At 31.9% G+C, this 19,451-nt stretch overlaps 1 protein-coding gene across 1 annotated transcript; it reads left to right on the top strand.

The window, feature by feature from the left end:
- Nucleotides 1-163: 163 nt before the first annotated feature.
- Nucleotides 164-18,313, top strand: LOC134725887 (transmembrane protein 26-like). The gene is made up of 3 exons (XM_063590148.1): nt 164-473; nt 16,027-16,174; nt 17,126-18,313. Exons 1-3 carry the CDS (start codon nt 277-279, stop codon nt 17,852-17,854), a joined length of 1,074 nt encoding a protein of 357 aa, XP_063446218.1. The 5' UTR covers nt 164-276; the 3' UTR covers nt 17,855-18,313.
- The last annotated feature ends 1,138 nt before the right edge of the window (nt 18,314-19,451 follow it).

Genomic DNA, 19,451 nt, shown 5'->3' with positions numbered 1-19,451 from the left:
TATTAATATGAATGTCATTTAACATGTTTATAACAAAATACATGACAATAAATATTTGATTTAAAAGGGCAAAATAATTAATTTAATATAAAAAATGTCGATTTTACGAAATTTCGCACGGTCCAATAGACCCTATTTAAATACCTTATAAATAACAACATCCACCTGTATATATAAATATATCCTGTTTATAACCAACCTAGTGTTAACTTTGTGTTAAAACCCAATAATTTATGTATTCGGATTTATAAATGGATAGAATTTAACAAGAAAACAATGTTAAAAAAAACTTGGAATATTATATCAGCTGTAGCTGTTCGTGTGATTTTAATGGTCCATTGCTTTTTAGCAGTATGGAGAGCTGCTGATGTGAAAAATAATGATTTATACTGGCTTATGGCCTTGACCAATGTGTTTATGGTGGCCGAAGGAATATTTAGAATAGTAAAAAAAGAGTCTCAAGAATCCAAATGGTAAGTAAGATTTCCAATATAACATATAGAATTCCTACTATTTTGGTATATTCTTGTTAAAATAATTGTATCGTTATACGGCAACGAGAAAATATCACTTAGGACTACGATAGGACATCTTTGTTAAGATTATCCTAGGATACCTTCGATGTACAGTCTGAGACAGATCATAAGACATCTATATGTTTTTACTGAGATATATCTTAAGATAAATCTTCGAACACTTTCGATGACACGGTCCCAGATTTACATACACTTCTTTCCTTAGTTTTTGTGTTTTAACGTTATAAATATGTTCATTCGCCGTAAGTCTAGACATTGTACCTAAAATGAAAAGAAAACATGATGACAAGGGAGGCTTATTATCTTAGTTGTGCTCAACGATTCACTTGTCATCCTTCTTCTTTACCTTAAAACATGGGCAAATTTCATAAAATTATTTTTGAACATATATTAGGAAATGGTTTGCAAATGATACAGACATGAAAGTAAAATTAATTCGCTGAAAATAATCGAAAGTCTTTAGAAAATATAGGCAACATCGTAGATTAGAAGTTTTAATATATTCTTATAAGTTAATATACATGTAACTTTGTGATTTTTCTGATTTTGTTGGAGGGGGTAGGGGGAATGAAAGGATTTTCTAATACACTATAAGTGATCGGTATAGTCTTAGTAGACATTAATTAACTTTTCTTTTGATAATTAGTCATTTTAAGAAATTTTCAGTTTTCCAGTTGCATAATTATTTAAGTACAAGTTGTTCCCTTTGGCCATTGGTTCGCATTATCGAATACATACATCAATTCACAAATTTATACAGCACGTTTTCCTGCAATATAAATCAAATTTTGAATTAACTATTCATATAAACACTTTTTGTATTCCCCTCTTTTCTTCCCGGAATTCTTTTGAGGTCTTTTATTTACAGTCTCTCGATTTGTTCTACTTGATTCATTTCGCGATGCTTTGTCGTCAGATATCTCGGCACATACAATATATGAAGTTATAATTTGTTATTTTTTCGCATTTTTGTCTTTTCACAACATTAAGCATATCTTTATGTTTGTTAAAACGTATTAAAGGTTGGTACTTTTTTAATTTTACGATGTTTTTTAAATTTAAATTTTTCCTTTTGATAATTTGAAATACGACGTTTTTATTAAATGAAACTGTTATAGAAAACGATTGATTGGTTGAGTGATATTTTTAAATCTGATCTGACCAACCTTTACCTTGCAAAAGAACATTTGCACTCGTTTGTTGAAATATGCGTGCCTTATACAATAACTCATTTCATAGTTTGTTTTATTGAATTTAAAGTATAACAAATAATCCCAAAACTATATTTAAGAACACCAGCATGATACAAGTAGGTTTTAAGGACGTTGTGATATCGTTTTCCATTGCATGGTATGAAAAACCTACTTCATCATAAAACAGTTATAATTAGTCTGAATTTAAAAAAAAAATGGTACATTTACCACCATTTTTATTTTATATTATCTAACCATGCATGTTTACAGTTTGAAATACATTCGGTCGAAAACTGTTTTTTTCTCTGTGACAAAATAGATATAGCTATACCTTTAAGAAATCAATGTTTCGTGCAAGAAAAACGTCTGAACCTGAAATTCATAAAATGTACTTTTTATACAATTTTCTCTACTCCACGATACAGATACACTTACTTGATGAATTTTCTTGGGTATTTTTCAGCCCGTTTTTATATAGGCTGACTCTTAACAATTCTGTTTTCGGGAACATAGAATTTGCTTTCTCATTGACGCATTGAAATAATTCTTTGTCGCAAATGAGATGCAAATTGCCACAAAGCATAGATATGGGGCGCATTGCATTTGTGCCAATTTTTTAACGTTGATTTATAGCAGAACTGTGTTTTATCAAAGTCTTTTAAACATTACATGCACCTATTTTAAAAACTTTGTTCAACTCGATCTTTGCTATCGGAATATATCCAGAAAATTGGACTGAATGCTTAATTATAACTGTGCCTAAAAGTGGTGATCTTACGAATCCGATTTATCATAGACCTACAATATTAGTAAGCATCCTTTCGAAGTTGTTCATTAGTATTGTAACTGACCGTTTGTTATCGTGGTCTCAGGACGAAAACTATTTAATAGGCAACAAATTTGGATTGCAGCAACTGTTGACGCTATATTTACTCTGCATGGAATTATTTCACATACTCTTCAACATAAATTAAAGTTATATTGTGGTTTCGTAGACTTTCGAAGGGCGTGTTGATAAGGTGGGCAGGAGAATTTTTTTATACAATCTTCTCAAACCTGGAGTTAGCAGTAATTTCGTATCAATGGTGAATTCTATTTATTCATCTGTGCATTAACGTGGAGTTCTATCAGAGGCTCTTGACAACCATATTGGTGTAAAACAAGGCGAGCCCTTGTCTCCCTTACTTTTCTTAATTTTTTTTATAAATGACATTATTCAAGATATTTCCACTGGTGTAAACGAATATGTCATATCTTTGAATGTAATCCTTATATATGTAATACTATTTGCTGACGACACCGCTTTATTTGGAGAAACACCAACTGTTCTGTAACACCTACTTGATATTTTACTTTACTGCAATAAATGGAATATCGTAGTAAACGCTGATACAACCAAAGTATTGGTATTTAGAAATGGATTGACCAGTAGACACTCCATTCTTTAATTTGATTCTTTGTAAAATCCTCTTTTATTACTATCTTTGTATTATTACATTACAACGGAAAGTTTTTACATACTCTAAAACGTTTAAGCACAACAAGGATCTAGAGCCATGTCATCTTTAATGAACTCTCTCAAACAATTCGTTATCACTCCAGAAGAACAGATGTTTCTTTTAGACAGTATGTCGGTCCATTTTAGGCTATGCATCAGAAATATGGGGTTTCCAACGTGCTAAAGATATCGAACTCATCCATAATCGTTTGTAAATTTGTGTTAAAATTGGGTCGAAATGTACCAACATATTTTTATATGGCGAACTTACAAAAAAAAATATTGAAATATTGGTTACATATTATTACAAATAAACCGAAAGTTGTATACAATATGTATAAACTCTTGTATGACGATGCTATCAATGGTTATGTAAACTGGGCCTCAAATATTCGTGATATATTATATGATCTTGATTCAAATGATTTATGGCTAACCCAAGATACTACATGTAGCACAATTTGTATAAATAACATTAAAACTCGTTTTAAGAACAATACTTGTAGAATTGGTCAGCAACTATTCAGGAATGTAGTAAACTGTATTTATTTTTAGATAGATTGAAATTAACTTTCATATATTGAAAATATCTGTCTTATAGCAATAATGTTAGTCTGTTAACAAAGTTACGGAGTGGAACATTAAAGTTAAAATTGAAGTTGACCGTTATAATAATATTCTTAGAGAAAATCGTTTATGTGAATGTTGTAAAGCAGCGTGTTCATTAAGAACCGATTGTCGATTGAAATGGTCGTTTATAATCAAATTCCCATGAATCCCAGTAAAGTGTGTGTTATTGAAGATGAATACCATTTTGTTCTTGTTTGTCCAGCTTATAGATCTGTACGTTCACAATGTTTACCAAAGTACTATTGTCATTATACTAATACTATAAAACTATTAAATTTACTACAAGCTTCTAGTTAGTCCCCTACGATCAAATTATGTATTGATTGTACTTGTTGAGAGATGAGACTTTAATAAAACATTGAATTATGTAAAAGCTGCATAGAATATTCGATCTAATATAGTCTCATAACTTCATTTGTATGTCATTGTATTATACTATTGTTCTCTGGTGTCTATTCATGTTTTATATTATGTAATATATGTTGTTAATTTTGCCATAGCATGTTTATGCTTGTGCAATAAAGATTCATTCAAACATTACATGAACTAGTATCGTTTATTCAAGGTATTAACATTTAATACTTGTATGATTTTAATATGTCGACTAATTACTGATTAAAACTGTCTATATTGAAAAATTATATTTTTTTTATACTGTTTACCTGTAATATTAGCGCAAATGATATTTTTGGGACGTTTTGAGGAAAAAATATGAAAAAAGGCAAAATCACAAAAAAAAACCGAACTCAGTAGAGGAAAATCAATTCGGAAAGTCCATAATCACATGGCAAAATCAAATAACAAAACACATCAAAAACTGTCATATTCCTGAATTGGTACAGGCATTTTCAAATGTAGAAAATGGTGGATTAAGCCTGGTTTTATGCGCTAACCCTCTCAATTTCATGACAGTCTCATCAAATATTTAGACACAGCTTATTGAAATCTTATGCACACAAATGGAAGGTTGGACATGGCGTTTTAAGCATGAAAATGTAATAATTGAGTATTATGATGTTGTTAACTTTGTTCTTAATATCATGTTCACTATTTGCAAGCCTATTAAACTCAATTCAACACAAAATGGTAATATTTTTATTGATTTTGCCAATCAACTCCTTATTCAGAAGATGTGGTATGAGTGCCAATGAGACAACTATCCATCCAAGTCACATTGTTAAAAAAGCTAATAGCTATAGGTCAACGTACGTCCTTCACGCAGAGCCTTTGCTCACAATAAATAGCAAGCTATAAAGGTCTCCAAACCAAGAGGACTATAGTGTAGAACAATTCAAACAGGAAAATAAACGGTCTAATCTATATAAAAAACGAGAAACGAGACACTTTTGAGAACCACAACAAATGAAAACCACTGAACAACATGTTCACACTGTCCCGATTTTTATATAAGATGGACACCCGAATGCGAAAATTGTAAGTTCGTACGAAGTTGGTCCCGATCTCGTTAAAATACCAAACAGTGACCGAAGCAAGTACGATGAATAACGAATTCAATACGATGGTGCCAAAATTATATACGATAGTAAAAGATGAACATATACGAAGGTTAACCGAAGACGGATATTTAAGCTTCATATCTCAACCGAAGCCTACACGATGGATTACGAAGGCAACACGATGGATTACGATGATGGCGCGATACCCATACGATGTCTAAAAGACGTTGTGTACAGCTTACGATACAAGGTCACAGTGGCAGTTGTAATACAAGGCAATATCACCCGGGCGTATGACATTTGCGCCGATTTTGAAAATTTTCATTCTTTCATTGGCGCCGATTTTATATTTGCTCCTATTTAGATTTTATACAGGTAAGTTAAAACTTGTAGTACATGTACTGTGCTATACCATTGGTAAAATCTGGTTATAATTGTTTTTCTTCCATGTTTAAGTTAATTTTGATTCATTTTGTTCTGGAACTTCGTTGTAACTTGATTGACATATTGCACACTGAAACGGACCGAGGAGTCAATTCTTTAATCATCGAGGGCCATACATTTCGGGAGGTCAGTGTTCTTAAACATAACTACATATCAGAACTTATAAATGTACCATAAAATCGTGTAAAGCCAGAGTTACCACGGATTCTATTGTCAAAACACAGATCGAGCATAACCGTGTGGCAGATGTCCGAAAGACAGATGCCAAAGAACTACGGATACGGTCAAGAAGGAAAAAAGTCTGGAGATGTATCTTGTAGGCCTTCTTCCACCTCCCAGTGGTGAGCAGGGAATAACAGTTATATACATGTTGTGATTGATAATTCATTACATTTGTACAAGTGGCTAATGGAAGAGATCTATACTGATAAATGACAAATAACATGACTTGGATGGAGAGTTCTCTCATTGACACTCATATCACATCTTCTTATATCATTTCACCTGTAATTTACCTGTAATGAAAAAGGCGCAAATGAAAACAAAAATAGGCGCAAATGAAAGAAATAATCGGCGCAAATGCAAAACGCCGTATCACCCTTGTGGACACTCTAAAACCAATATGCTTCAAAAGATTTTAACCGCATTTGGTATATTGTTCCTCCTTGTAATGATCTGACATTTCTTACGTTCAAGGCCAAAGGTCAAGGTCATGTAGATGGACTTGTTTTTGATCCTTTAGGTATTTCCAGTTACTGAATGTTTTGGTTGATTTCTAAAAAAATAGTTTATGTATAAAATATGCATATTCAATTTACCATTTTCTGCATGTGTCATATACAAATATAGTGTCCATATTTGTTCCCAATATGATACATACGAGGGGATGCCACGCTCGGCATTGTCTAAGCCCTTGTTTGAACTGTAAAACGTGTGCACTAGTCTGAATACTCACCCATAATTATGCCCATGTTTATTGATCTATCTTAAAGGTAAGGTTATGGGTTCGTTGATCCCTTTTATTAAAAACGAGCTGCTCTTTCCAGGAAAATATCATAATAATAAAGACAAAAGGAAGGATGTGGGGAAAGCAACAAATGCGGCAAAATATGACATATAGAAAAAAAAATGGTTATAGAGTAAACATTCGTGTGACAACAACTCAGACGATGCATAAAATATCAGAATAATGAAGAAAAAATGTGTTTCCCTATATACGTGTACATCAGTGTTGGTGTGCGAGGCGCGTTTATGATTTTCATTATGTTACTTGATATGAAAAATTGACAAAAAAATAACATTTTACTTGTAAAAGTAAATCCTGAGCCTGTTATAACTGCTCATCTTGTTCCATTTGAATTAATAGAAACAACGCTGTCGTCTTTCTTGTTCTCATAGAATCATATGATATGAGCTCTATGTTTTGTGAACGTCTTTCTTATAACTGTCGTATTAGACATAACTGTCGCATATCGCGCATGACACTTTAAATGTATTTTAGCGCGAAAATAAACTTACATTTAGCTAGATTTATTGCCGTGGTACTTCCATCTTGTCGCCTTCGTACTTTTATTCGATGGCAACACGACGGGATTACGAGGTCTTCACGAAGTCGTGTTGCCATCGTAAGACCTTCGGGTAGCTTCGTGATTCATTCGTGTAGACATCGTAATGTCAAAACTGCCCGATGGAAACGATGGAAACACGAATGCAATACGATGTTCAAAGATGCATTCCCGGTGCCATAACGATGGTCAGGATGGTGATACGAATTCAATACGAACCCTCAATATCGGACGCACCTTCGGGGATTTTTTAACATGTTAAAAAATTTAGAACCCTTCCCGAAGTTGTCCCCGAAGGCTAGACAAAGTGGCCGATGGTTCTACGATGGTTAAAGATGGCACTACGAATAGCCCGATCTGGATACGATCAGTCCCGATTTAGAAAATTTCCATAATCGTGTTGCCATCGGCGTAAAAATCGGGACAGTGTGACGCGGGCATAAGGAGAGATGCATAAACATGCAACGGGTGTAAACGTTTTAACAGTCATCAACCTTCACCTTAGTCTGAGACAGTAATGTTACATTACAACACAGAAAGACTCACAATAAAATATCATTTGAAATGGTTCAACTCGATCAAAAAGACATTTAAAACAAGTAAACACACAATGAACGAATAAGTTTGATCTATGGCACAATATAAATACAATATTAATAAAAAAAACAACAAAAAAACAAAAAAACAGAAAAAAAGAAACAGTGTTCCTAATCTGGGACAAACTGGCGTTAAATAAAACGTATACAGGTAATTTTATCTACAATAACTTTGTTTTTAGTAGTACGAAATAAACATTTTTTACAAAATTTGGAAATTTGTTATTCGCAGTCAGAGAACAGAAGTGAAAAAAAATATGGTCATACATTGTTCTTATCAACGGTGTTTTAAAAATATAAACAATAGTGAGAAAATATTCAACACAAAATGAGAATTTATTAAATTACAAAGATGCATTACAAATTGTGTCAACAGGTCAAATAACCACGAAAATACCATTTGAGAGGACTCGCAATTACTGAGAGCCAAAAAACAATTAATAATAAACAAATCAAAATGTCCGTAACAACCAATGTTTATTCTTTAAGAGAAGTGAATATTTAAGCGTCCAAATTTTTTCTTTATAAAGTATTAAAAAAATCTGTTTCACAAGTTACCAAAGATAACACAATATATAACACTTAATATTGCTTAGTAGCAATATAATATTTCCCACAGAAAGTAACCAAAAGTTAGTATGCTCGAATAAGTATAAATAAAAAATATGAAAGGAAGCTCATGATTACACATTAAACAGACCAATGATTTGTTGGTTTTTAATACTAGTAGCTGTACCGGATATAACCCGGAACTTTGAAAATATTAATAATGATTAAGGAGGATCGTGGGTATAAATTTTTCAGAAAAAAATTAAACATTTATTTTTCATTACAAATTTCATTTATTACCTTAAGTAGTTGTTACTTTATCATATGGTACAAAAATCTTTCCAAAAAATCAATTCGTGTTGGCCCTTTATGTGACTTTTAAAATTGTAAATATCATTGATTAAGCTTCAAATTATCTCCCTTTGGTGCACAAATGCCATTTTTTGGCATTAAAATTGAAATATCTTTTTTTTAACTCATTGGTGACTTATTCTTTTCTTGTTGCTTTCGAATAAGCTGTACATAAAGTAAATACTTGTAAAATTTAAGCGAATTCTGTAATTTAGTTCTTTTTTTATATCGATATTACCTCTATTTCTCCTATTAGTTCAACAAAAAAAGGACATTAACAAAAATGTATGCTTCTTTCGATGGCAGATTGTGAGCGTACATAAATTTTTCTATTAAGTATAAGATAAAGTTCTTTTATAGAAAAATATAGCGAAATCCTATAGTAAATTAAAAAAATGATTAAGACCCGCGAGCCCCCTTAATTTAATAGAGCATGAAGGAAATAGAAGAAAAAGATCAGATAGAAGAAGTGTCCAATAGTTTTAAAAAATTTTAAAATGCACGCATTTTCGTTTTAACGTGGTCGCTGTCTAAAGAAAGAGTTCGTACAATGTGCACTTATTATAAAAAGAAGGCCGATCGCCGTCAACCAACGGGTCAACAAGGTCGTTTGATTTTAGATTGTATAATACCCCCATTACGAACTATAGTGAGCAGGTTACAAGCTGAAGTGAGATATTGAGGGGGAAAAACATTGTATATGCAATTGATGCAAGTGGAATCAGATTAACTTCTCGCTTCCAACAGAAACCCAATTTTGCAATGGGGATGCAGTTATATTAAAAGGGGAGGAGGGTGGATTGTTAGAATCTCAAATTCAAAAATTAAACATTTTTTTTTGTATTTTGTTTTAAATTTATTTTGTATTGAAATCTTTACGTTCCTAAAATAAACTCACCATTGATACCAGGTTTTTTTTCTTCCTCTCGCTGAAATGCGAGATATTATTATCCAAATGAAAAAGGTAGGAGACCAGCACCAATGATAGGAAAACATGTATCTCAACGTTAGTAAGAAGGCACTCGTGAGAAATTCTGAAATCAAGCTCCGAAAAAGGACATATTCGTACCTTTAATGTTTGATTAATAGTTCATTGCGATAAATGTCAGTGGTATAATTACATTGAGTCAATGGCTTTGATTATCTGCATGAAAAATGTTGAAAACTTATGTAATATGTCATTCCATTTTCACGAGAAAAAAGAATTGCATTGCGGGAGTCACTGTAAGATATACATATTTAGTGTACCTAGAATTCAAAGTCTTTGATTAGTCAACCAGAAGTTAAAGGGACGCAACATATTTTATGATACGAAGCACAGAGATATAAAATGTATTGTAAATATTTATGTTTTGCTAGTTTGTCATATTAAAATATCTACAAAGCAGCATTGTACCCCGCGATATGTAACGGCAAATTAAAAGTTTAGAACTTGATTTGTTATTTATACTAACAATTGTCCTATGCAATACTTACTTTCACATCACTGCATAAAATAAGGATGATTATCAAAAGATGAAATTGCAACACCGCCCGGATAGTAATTACTTATACTTTAACTTTCGGTCAATCTTATTAAAAACCTATCTCTCATCGCTCCTGTTTCTGATATGTCGCTCCCCACGAATTAAGTTTGTATTTCGGTACACTGTTTACGAATATAAACTCTTTTGTTGGAGGAACCAGAGGGTCGGATCCAGTCATTTTCAAAAGGGATGGTTCCATGCCTAGGATAAAGGGGTCAAACTGTATGCCAAAAAAGGGGGTTCCAAGCCCCTCCCCTTCCCATGGATTCGCCAAATTGCGAAGTAACCGGAAAAGAATACCGTTCATACCACAAGAATAAATCGAATAAATACCATTATTCCATCTAAAATAATTTTAGGATTTAAAAATCTTAACATGGCCTTTTTATCAATTACAAGCAAAATGTATTTTATATGTAACGTCAGTTAGTTTTCAGCTTACGATACTTGGTAACTTATATCGTAGAGAAAATACAGTCTATCAGATTTTTTAAAAATCTAATTCAAATGATTTTTTAAAATCCAATTTAAATGATTTTTTTTTAAATCTAATTTAAATGATTTTTTAAAAATCTAATTTAATTGATTTTTTTAAAATCTAATTTAAATGATTTTTTTCCGTTGAAGCTACTCTTGATTAGAACATTTGTGAACATGTCAACGATTTGTTGTGACTTTCGTAGATTATGCAACAATCGGTGAGATATAAGAACTTAAACTATGCCAAAACATCATTTGTGTTTGTTTAGTGCATATATAAAATATATATATATTTATAGGCTATGGATTTGTAATGAATTTAAAAAAAAAGCGTGCACAAAGGACTTAGTTTAGTACATATGCATACATTGCTTCAATGACACAATTACGATTACAAGGGGCTCGTTACATATGACTTTATATTATAGAGATTAAACCAAAGATCAGCTCAGCTTAAGCCTGGTGATCAGCTCAACACGGAAAAAAGCAATTGGACCAAGGTCAACCCCTGCTATTAAAATAAACTAATTGGATCATTCGACTAAATGTGATGTTTAGATAATATATCATATCATAATTATTACAAATAATTCTAACATGACATTTGGTTCTTTTCTTTATTATTCGCCTTCTTTTGGACATTTAACTTTTTATATCTTGAGAAATGACATGCTTTAACCAATCGGCTGTGAAATAATCTTTTACTACTTAATTGGACTATTTTTATGTATACTATTCAAGGTCACTTAATAATACTCTCAAGCACCGAAACAAATCGAAAAAAGTACTCAGTGAATTTCAACTGCTCATTTTTCCTTTTTTTGCCATTCATGATATTAAGAAATCATTTTTTCCAAATGATATAGATCTTCAATTCCTAGATTTGATTTTGCAATAGCGTTATTACAGCTCTTTGGCTTGTTTCTGCTCAAATCACTATGGATAAACGAGAGTCAAGGTCAAGAGTTCAGAAGTTTATTTATATAGCTGTGCTTAAGGACTCACTCACTATATTGTTCTATACTGCTGTGCTTGGACAACTCGATCACTATTTTGTTCTAATACCACTGTCTGACCGTTCATGACAAGAAATTGAATTACACATAACCGTTTCGTGACCTCTAGCTAAGTTCAGTATTTTATCGAAAAGATCGTCCATTAAAGTACATACATTTACATTATTTACTTTAAATAGATACGTTTTGTAATGTTCAGCTCAAATGATAAAACTAAAAGTAGGTAATTTAATTATCATTTCTATACCACCCTTGATAATTTCAATAAATGTGAAAAAATATTTACATTTCTTGCGACAGTCAATGTAACAAATAAAAGTTTAAGTACTTTGATTAATTATTGCGTCCTTTTGTCAACATTTGTTTTGCACCAACATAGATTCAATATTTTATTAAAGTATCGCCATTTGTAATACATATCATACAAACTCCATTAGTTTACACATATTGTATTTGCTTGCTCAAAGCAAAATGGATCAGACACAAGTAAAACCTACTTATAAAGTCTTCTCCACAATACAATATTATACAATTATATATCAATACTAATTTAATGTCTCTTTGGTCGGGTTGTTGTCTCTTTGACACATACACCATTTTAATTCTCAATTTTATGCATTACATAATATAAACAACATAAATATTACTCAACTTTCCTGAAAAAAAAGAAAAGGGACGAAAAAAGAACGAAAAAGATTAGGATGATGACTATCATCATTCCTTTGGCTTTCATTTTTAACCAATAGTATCAAATCATGATCTTCATCATGTCGTACCAATATACAACTAGTATAAGGGTTTTCTCCTAAATGTATCAGCTCAATGTACAAAATTCACAAATTTATCTTTTGAGCTTAATAATATTTAGTGCTATTCTTCTTGTCCTCAGACTGGAAATATGGACACCTGAATTGTTTAAATTCTATTTTTTTTTACATACACTTAAATCATATCCATTTAAGTCTTTTTGTGTTCTTATAATGTTTTTTTTTTTTTGGCTTGCACAAATGTGTTTAATGTTCTGGTCTTTTGGTTTCGAGCATATCTGTTGAGAACAATCATAGAACAACGGGTCATTTGGCCTTTGGAAACTTGAAACTCCGTACGTGTTTCTTATGTACATGAGTACAGAGGATTTTGTATCTAACATTAATTAACTTCTGTCTGATTAAAAAACACACACACACACACAAAATCAACTTTTTTGTTAATATATATACAAGTAAATTGATGGATTTACTTTTTGGTAATATATCAACTTTAAGAAATTCATATTAAATGATAACGTCTATTCAAATAACGCTGAGTGAAATTCTTTAATCAGAATCATTTGTAAAGTTTCTTTTTTTCTTTTTTTCAACAAATTAGTTTCCCTCTATTTTATTACCTGTCATGGAATTACGCTCCGATGGCAGTCTATTAGGATGTATAATGTTTATTTTAAAAGCTATTTAAAGTTATTATACTGTAGAAGAAAATACGATCATCCCATGAAAATGAGGAAATGGAAATTTAAGTTTTGACCTTTCCTCGTTTGAAGAAAAGGTAGCAACACGCCCTACTTTCAAAAACAAACAGAAGGTAGTCAGGAAAAGGCCATAATAATATGTTAATTATTAATTTATATAAATTCTATGAAATATTATCTCGGTATAGGATTTAAAGACTTTACAAAAATTCAAGATAAAAAATACCAATCAGAGACCAAGGTTTTGTACGAGCAAATGAAATTGAGCTACGCATAATGTTGGCAAATTAATGGATATAATAGTCTTTTTTTTATTATAATGTTCTTTGGCACCATCTTACGGTGGTCATATCTCACAACACGTTCGCTGTACCCGTGCTAGTTGTGGCGGTTTTTTTTTAAATTATTATTTTAACGAACGTAATCTATGTTATTGGTAAATTATTAAGTAATAGATTTCGTTAACACAAATTCCTTAAAACATTTACTTAATTATTCCATAAATATGCAGATTTAGCTCAGAAAACTTATTTTGAACGGGATAGGACATCCACATTTTTACAGAGATGTTATTTACAATACTCGGAAATTTAGAAACGATCCTGGTAAATTATCCATCCTTTTAATAATATTACCAATTCAGCACTGTAATTAAATCTTTGAATATTGTTTTAAATTGTATAAATATGTTTTATCAGTAAATTAAAAGCAAACTTACTATTATTGTTATACATATGCACATTCATGGATCTACAGTCTGTCGATACCTGTATCTTGGCATTGCACAAGGTCATGCTTTTAGCTCTCTGTTTAATGACGGTTTTACGCTAAATCAATTGGATGTTGGATATGTGTACTGATAGATATTTTAGTCTTATAAGCATGATTTTTTTTAGCTGATATTTGATATAAACTAGCTATCAATAACTGCAAGTACTCTCAGATCAGTATTTAGGGTCTTTTTGTTGTTGGGATGTACAAATACCCGGCCACACCTACTCGTTTGTTGCTGTGGTACATATTTTTTTCGTTCCCTTTTTGTACATTGATTAGGCGTATAAATAATAATACAAGTTATTTACCCGGTAATACGTCTTATTCGGTCAGGCATATTCGTGAAAAGAATATAAAATATTAATCCCCTCCCTAAGACAAAATACTTAGGCACTCTTTTTTTATGAAATAAAGCAAGACCAACTCTTTTAATTATATGTCTTCTAGTTTGGAATTGGGAATATTGGTATAAAGTGAAGAAAAGTCAACTGGTTTAATACTATTGCAAGATGTTTGACCAACAAGGGAAAATATTGCCTTTTTTTCTTAATATCACGTGATATAAAATAGTACATGTACATGATACATGCATGTCATGTATGTTGAAATTAAAATAATCAACATAACTCTGATCATCAATAACGAAGTGCGGGATAAAGCATTCAATTAAAGCTACCTGTTTTAGTTAGCACTTTTAATACACAAAGAACTCATATGATATTGTAGTTAAAAGAAAAATAATTTGACATTGACAAATCCTACCTGTTGAAATGATATGTTTGTCAACACAATATATATGAGATTAAACATATATTGTCAGGAGCTGTTATACTACAATAAAAAAAAAAACTGTGCATCAACAATACAGCATTGCATGACCTATCTTATTTTCCAGTATCGTTGAACAAATCTTAAGACTTATTTATATCCAAAAAGATTCTTTATTCATAATTTAATTAATATGTGTCAATACTTAAAAAAATTGTTGACAATCGTCCGTGTCAATCTTATTTTCAAAAATACAATACATTGCCGTATGTTCATACGATGCTATCTTATAACGTAAAAATGTATGTCTGATTTGCAAGCAAATACTACATACCTAGTTTTTTTCTCACAGTCACTCAATGTTACTATACAAGTACCCGGCCACGTCCACTCTGTTTTTTGTACGACGTATTTCTATATGTATCCATCTGATGAGTTAACCCTTTTTCAACTTATTCTATAGTTCGTTCTTATGTTGTCTGTTACACCACTGTCCTAGAAGGGATGGTTGGTATCCCGCTAACATGTTTAACGTCGCCACATTCTATATATGTATATGTCTGTCCTTAGTCAGGAGCCTGTTATTCAGTGGTTGCCGTTTGTTGATGTGTTACATGTTTTATCTTAAGTTAATTTTTTGTACATAAATAAGGCCGTTATACTTTTCGCGTTTGAATTGGTCTACATTTGTCATCGGCATCAGCCTAGAATTATAACACAGTCAACGATGTATGGTGGCATGGTGGAATATCTTACAGATTAAATATTTGTATCAGTCGTCTGCAGTCACATCAATATGTGTTTTTATTATACACTTCTAAATACGTGACAACGTTACTACTGACATTTTTTTCGTGAAGTCTTCTATTTCAGGATATTTTAACTTTCAATAGAAGTTTAAAATCTGTTGAACTCGCCAATGATATTAACTTCGTGATGTCCCAATACTTCATAACTGTTAATTAAATATATGTGTGTCAAATACGAATGTGGAAATATCTAAGTTTCATGGATTAAAACAGTCATCGTGATTTTGAAATATGAATTAAAAAATTTAGCATTTGCAACTCCTGCGAATGATAAACAAAAATGAAGAAAACGCTTCACAAAATAAGACTGACGAATTAGTCTTTGTTTGGTTATTCTAAATTTATTCTTTTTTCTTCTTCTTTTAGGTTTAGTCCGTGTATATTGTTTTACGTAGCGGGGACAGTTCCAGCTATATGGATACTTGAAATTGACAGACTTGAGAAATTTACAGAAATCAGTGAATCAGTCAATATAACAAATGCTCAAAACGAGGCACTATCTGCAATAAGTGGAGTAAGTGTACAAACACAATAAATACTTGTAGTAATCACTTATTTGTAATAATGCTGAGTTCACACGTAATTCGAATTCGATTCGCAATAACTAATTCGAATAAGTTTAAATCGCATTCGAAACGTTTTACGTCCAAACGTCAATTCTAATTCGAATTGCAATGCGCGTTTAGCTCGCTTTACCGGCCATTCTAATGCGAATTGGATAATTCGGATTAGCCAATTCGAATCAATTGGAATTAAAATAGAAGAGTGTGTGAACGCGATTCGCATTCGATTCGACTTCAATTCGAATTAAATGTACGTGTGACCGAGGCATAAAACACAATCTTCAGTGTATAATGACATTTAGAGAATTACTACATCTATTAATCACAGTATTGATTATTTTCAAAAGTCATTTAATTAATTTACGTATCAATCCACGAACAGTTAAAAGTAAAATAACAAAAATATCCAACTCCCAGGAAAATTTAAAAGTCTCTTATCAAATGGAAAAATCAAAAGCTCAACACGTCAAACGAATGGAAATCCACCGTTATATTCCTGGCATTGATAATTTGGTACAGCTATTTCCTTATGTATAAAATGGTGGATTAAACCTAGTTAAATAGTTAGCTCAACCTCTCACAGTCGCATACAATTTCATTATATTGACAACAAAATTGAAAATGGAGTCGGGGAATGTGTGAAAGAGACAAAAAAAACCGACCAAGTAGGCAAAAATATCAAGAAAAAAAAAATCATAAATAATACTCATCAGTTTCGCTTCAATCAAAATAGCAATTACGAAAACCAAAAATTAAATTGTTATGTCCACTCAACAATCGTCCTGAACATGCAGGAACTAATTGCCACTGGACCTTAAACAACTAACAACCAATAAAATTTAACAAAGTCCAGATTTTACTGTTGCTAAATTAAATTAATATTTCTTCTATTATGCTAACAGGTAACACTACCAGTTAAACTTGATGCGGACACTTGGGTATCCGTGCTAGAACAGGCTATGTTATTCATATTCATTCTCGCAAGATGGATGTTGCCTAGAGGACGAATAACACGTGATCAGTTATCCCAATTGCTATTTGTTTATATTGGATCAGCGTCTGACGTCATGGAGTTATTTGTCGTGTTTGAAGAACCTGAAATTAGGTCAGACTTATACCTGAGCTATGCTACATTAGGAGTCTGGTCATTGAGCTTGATTCAGTTTTGTTTGATATTAACTTCAACCAGGGATATCGGTGGTAAAATAGTTGCAAGGGAGACTGACCTTGAAGCTGAGGTCCCAGAAAATACCCCAAAGGGTGAAGAAAAGGAAAAAATGCCAAGTTGCTGCGATAGAGTATTTGAAGTCGAAATTTGGAGCTTATGTATTTCCATGTTTTTACAAGATGGTCCGTTTTTAGTTGTCAGACTGTACTCAATAATTGTTAAGGGTGTATTGTCTTACGGAATACTTTTCTTTACGGCCAAAAATGTGCTTGTTCTTTTTTTACAGTTCTATCGCATAATAGTAATTTGTAAGAAAATTAACACTGTTGGCTCAGAGGAAGAAGACAAACCGACTCCTTTAAAAGATAGAAAGTCAGTCCCGCCTGCAAAGAAAGCATCAAAACAATCACTTATATCAAATATTGGTTCCACCTCAACTAAAAACAGTTTTCTCGATCCATAGCAGATTGTCAACATACGTACCAAACCAAAAACGATATTCTTGTTTTTAATACAGCGCTGACTAAATAAAACGTTGGTAAATAGTTCCACACTTGATTTACTGACTAACACCCTGATGACATCACATTTATTAAAATATCAACTTGATATTTTGATATTTTAAAATGTGTACAATAGAGAAATCAAGCTTACATTATATAGACAAATGTATGCTATTCATGTTGGCATACACACATTAAAAAAAAATCTTTCTTAATATATGTTCGAGGTCAAATCAAAAGCCGTAGTATAAACACACTGTAAGTATTGATGAAAGATATCGTAAGAATTTACTTTGAGGATTGATGATGTACATATATAAACATTAAACAGTAGTTAATATATCTTGCCATGTTTGTAAGAACCGATGTAATCCGTCCATACATGTCTGGGTATTTCCATGAACTGTGATAATAATCTTGTTATTAAGGTCTTTCCTTTCTTAAATGGAAAGACCTTACTGTATTTCGTTTGTTTATTAGGTCTTTCCACTTTTCGTGGAAAGACCTATTGTTTTTCTTCTGATTATTTTTTTTTTTTTTTTTTTTTTTTTTTTTTCTTCTGCCGTCTGAGATGCTTTTTTGTTTTACAACATATCGAATGGATGTTTGGCCAATGATGTTGTTTAGTAATGGAGGTTTCAAAACTCACCCTGTGTGACCGAACACTTATTCTTATAGGAGTTATCTCCCCGCGTCCCCTTTTTCTTGTTATCGCTATATCTCAAAAACCGTATAAGATTTTTACAAACTGTTTGCACCAAATTGTTCGTATACTCTAAAGAATGATTTGTTTTACTTTGACTGGGGTGATCAGAAGACATCTTATGGGAGTTATTTCCCTTTGAAAATTTAAAATAAACGATATGTTGGATTAATTCATACAGTATAACTTGTAGAGGCCTACAGTCTTTTGATATGAAGTCCTTGGTCCATATAAAGGAAATTGAGGTCAAGGTCAAAGGTCAAGGTCATGTTATAAATTTTGAATTTTGCTTGTTATCGTTATTCAATAGAAACTGTAACAGTTGATGATATGATATGTTTGCAAAATCACTGTTTACAATAAGGCGCAACTTCAACTTATTCAGTCGAAGTGTTTTGGTTAACCCTTATAGGAGTTTTCTCCCCTTATGTATTTGAAATCGTTATTTCTCCACAACCATACAAGTGATTGACCTCGGACCTTCCAATTTGAGTTCACTGACCCATGACCTTGAAATTAAGGTCAAGGTCAAAGGTCAAGGTCATGTTAAAAATTTAGAATTTTGCTTGTTATCGTTATTCAAAAGAAACTGTAACAGTTAATGATACGATGTGTTTGCCTAATTACTGTTTACACCAAGAGGCAACTTCAACCCATTTGAGTCGAAGTGTTTTGTCAACCCTTTAAGGAGTTTTCTCCCCTTTTGTTTTTGAAATCGATATTTCTCTACAACCATACAAGTGATTGACCTTGGGTCTTTTGATTTGAGATCACTGACCTATGACCTTGAAATTGAGGTCAAGGTCAAAGGTCAACTTGACGTTCTAGATTTTGACCTTTGCTTTAAATTTGCT

Source organism: Mytilus trossulus, chromosome 7 (assembly GCF_036588685.1).
Source record: "Mytilus trossulus isolate FHL-02 chromosome 7, PNRI_Mtr1.1.1.hap1, whole genome shotgun sequence".
NCBI lineage: Eukaryota > Metazoa > Mollusca > Bivalvia > Mytilida > Mytilidae > Mytilus > Mytilus trossulus.
This window is presented reverse-complemented; position numbering and strand designations above follow the sequence as displayed.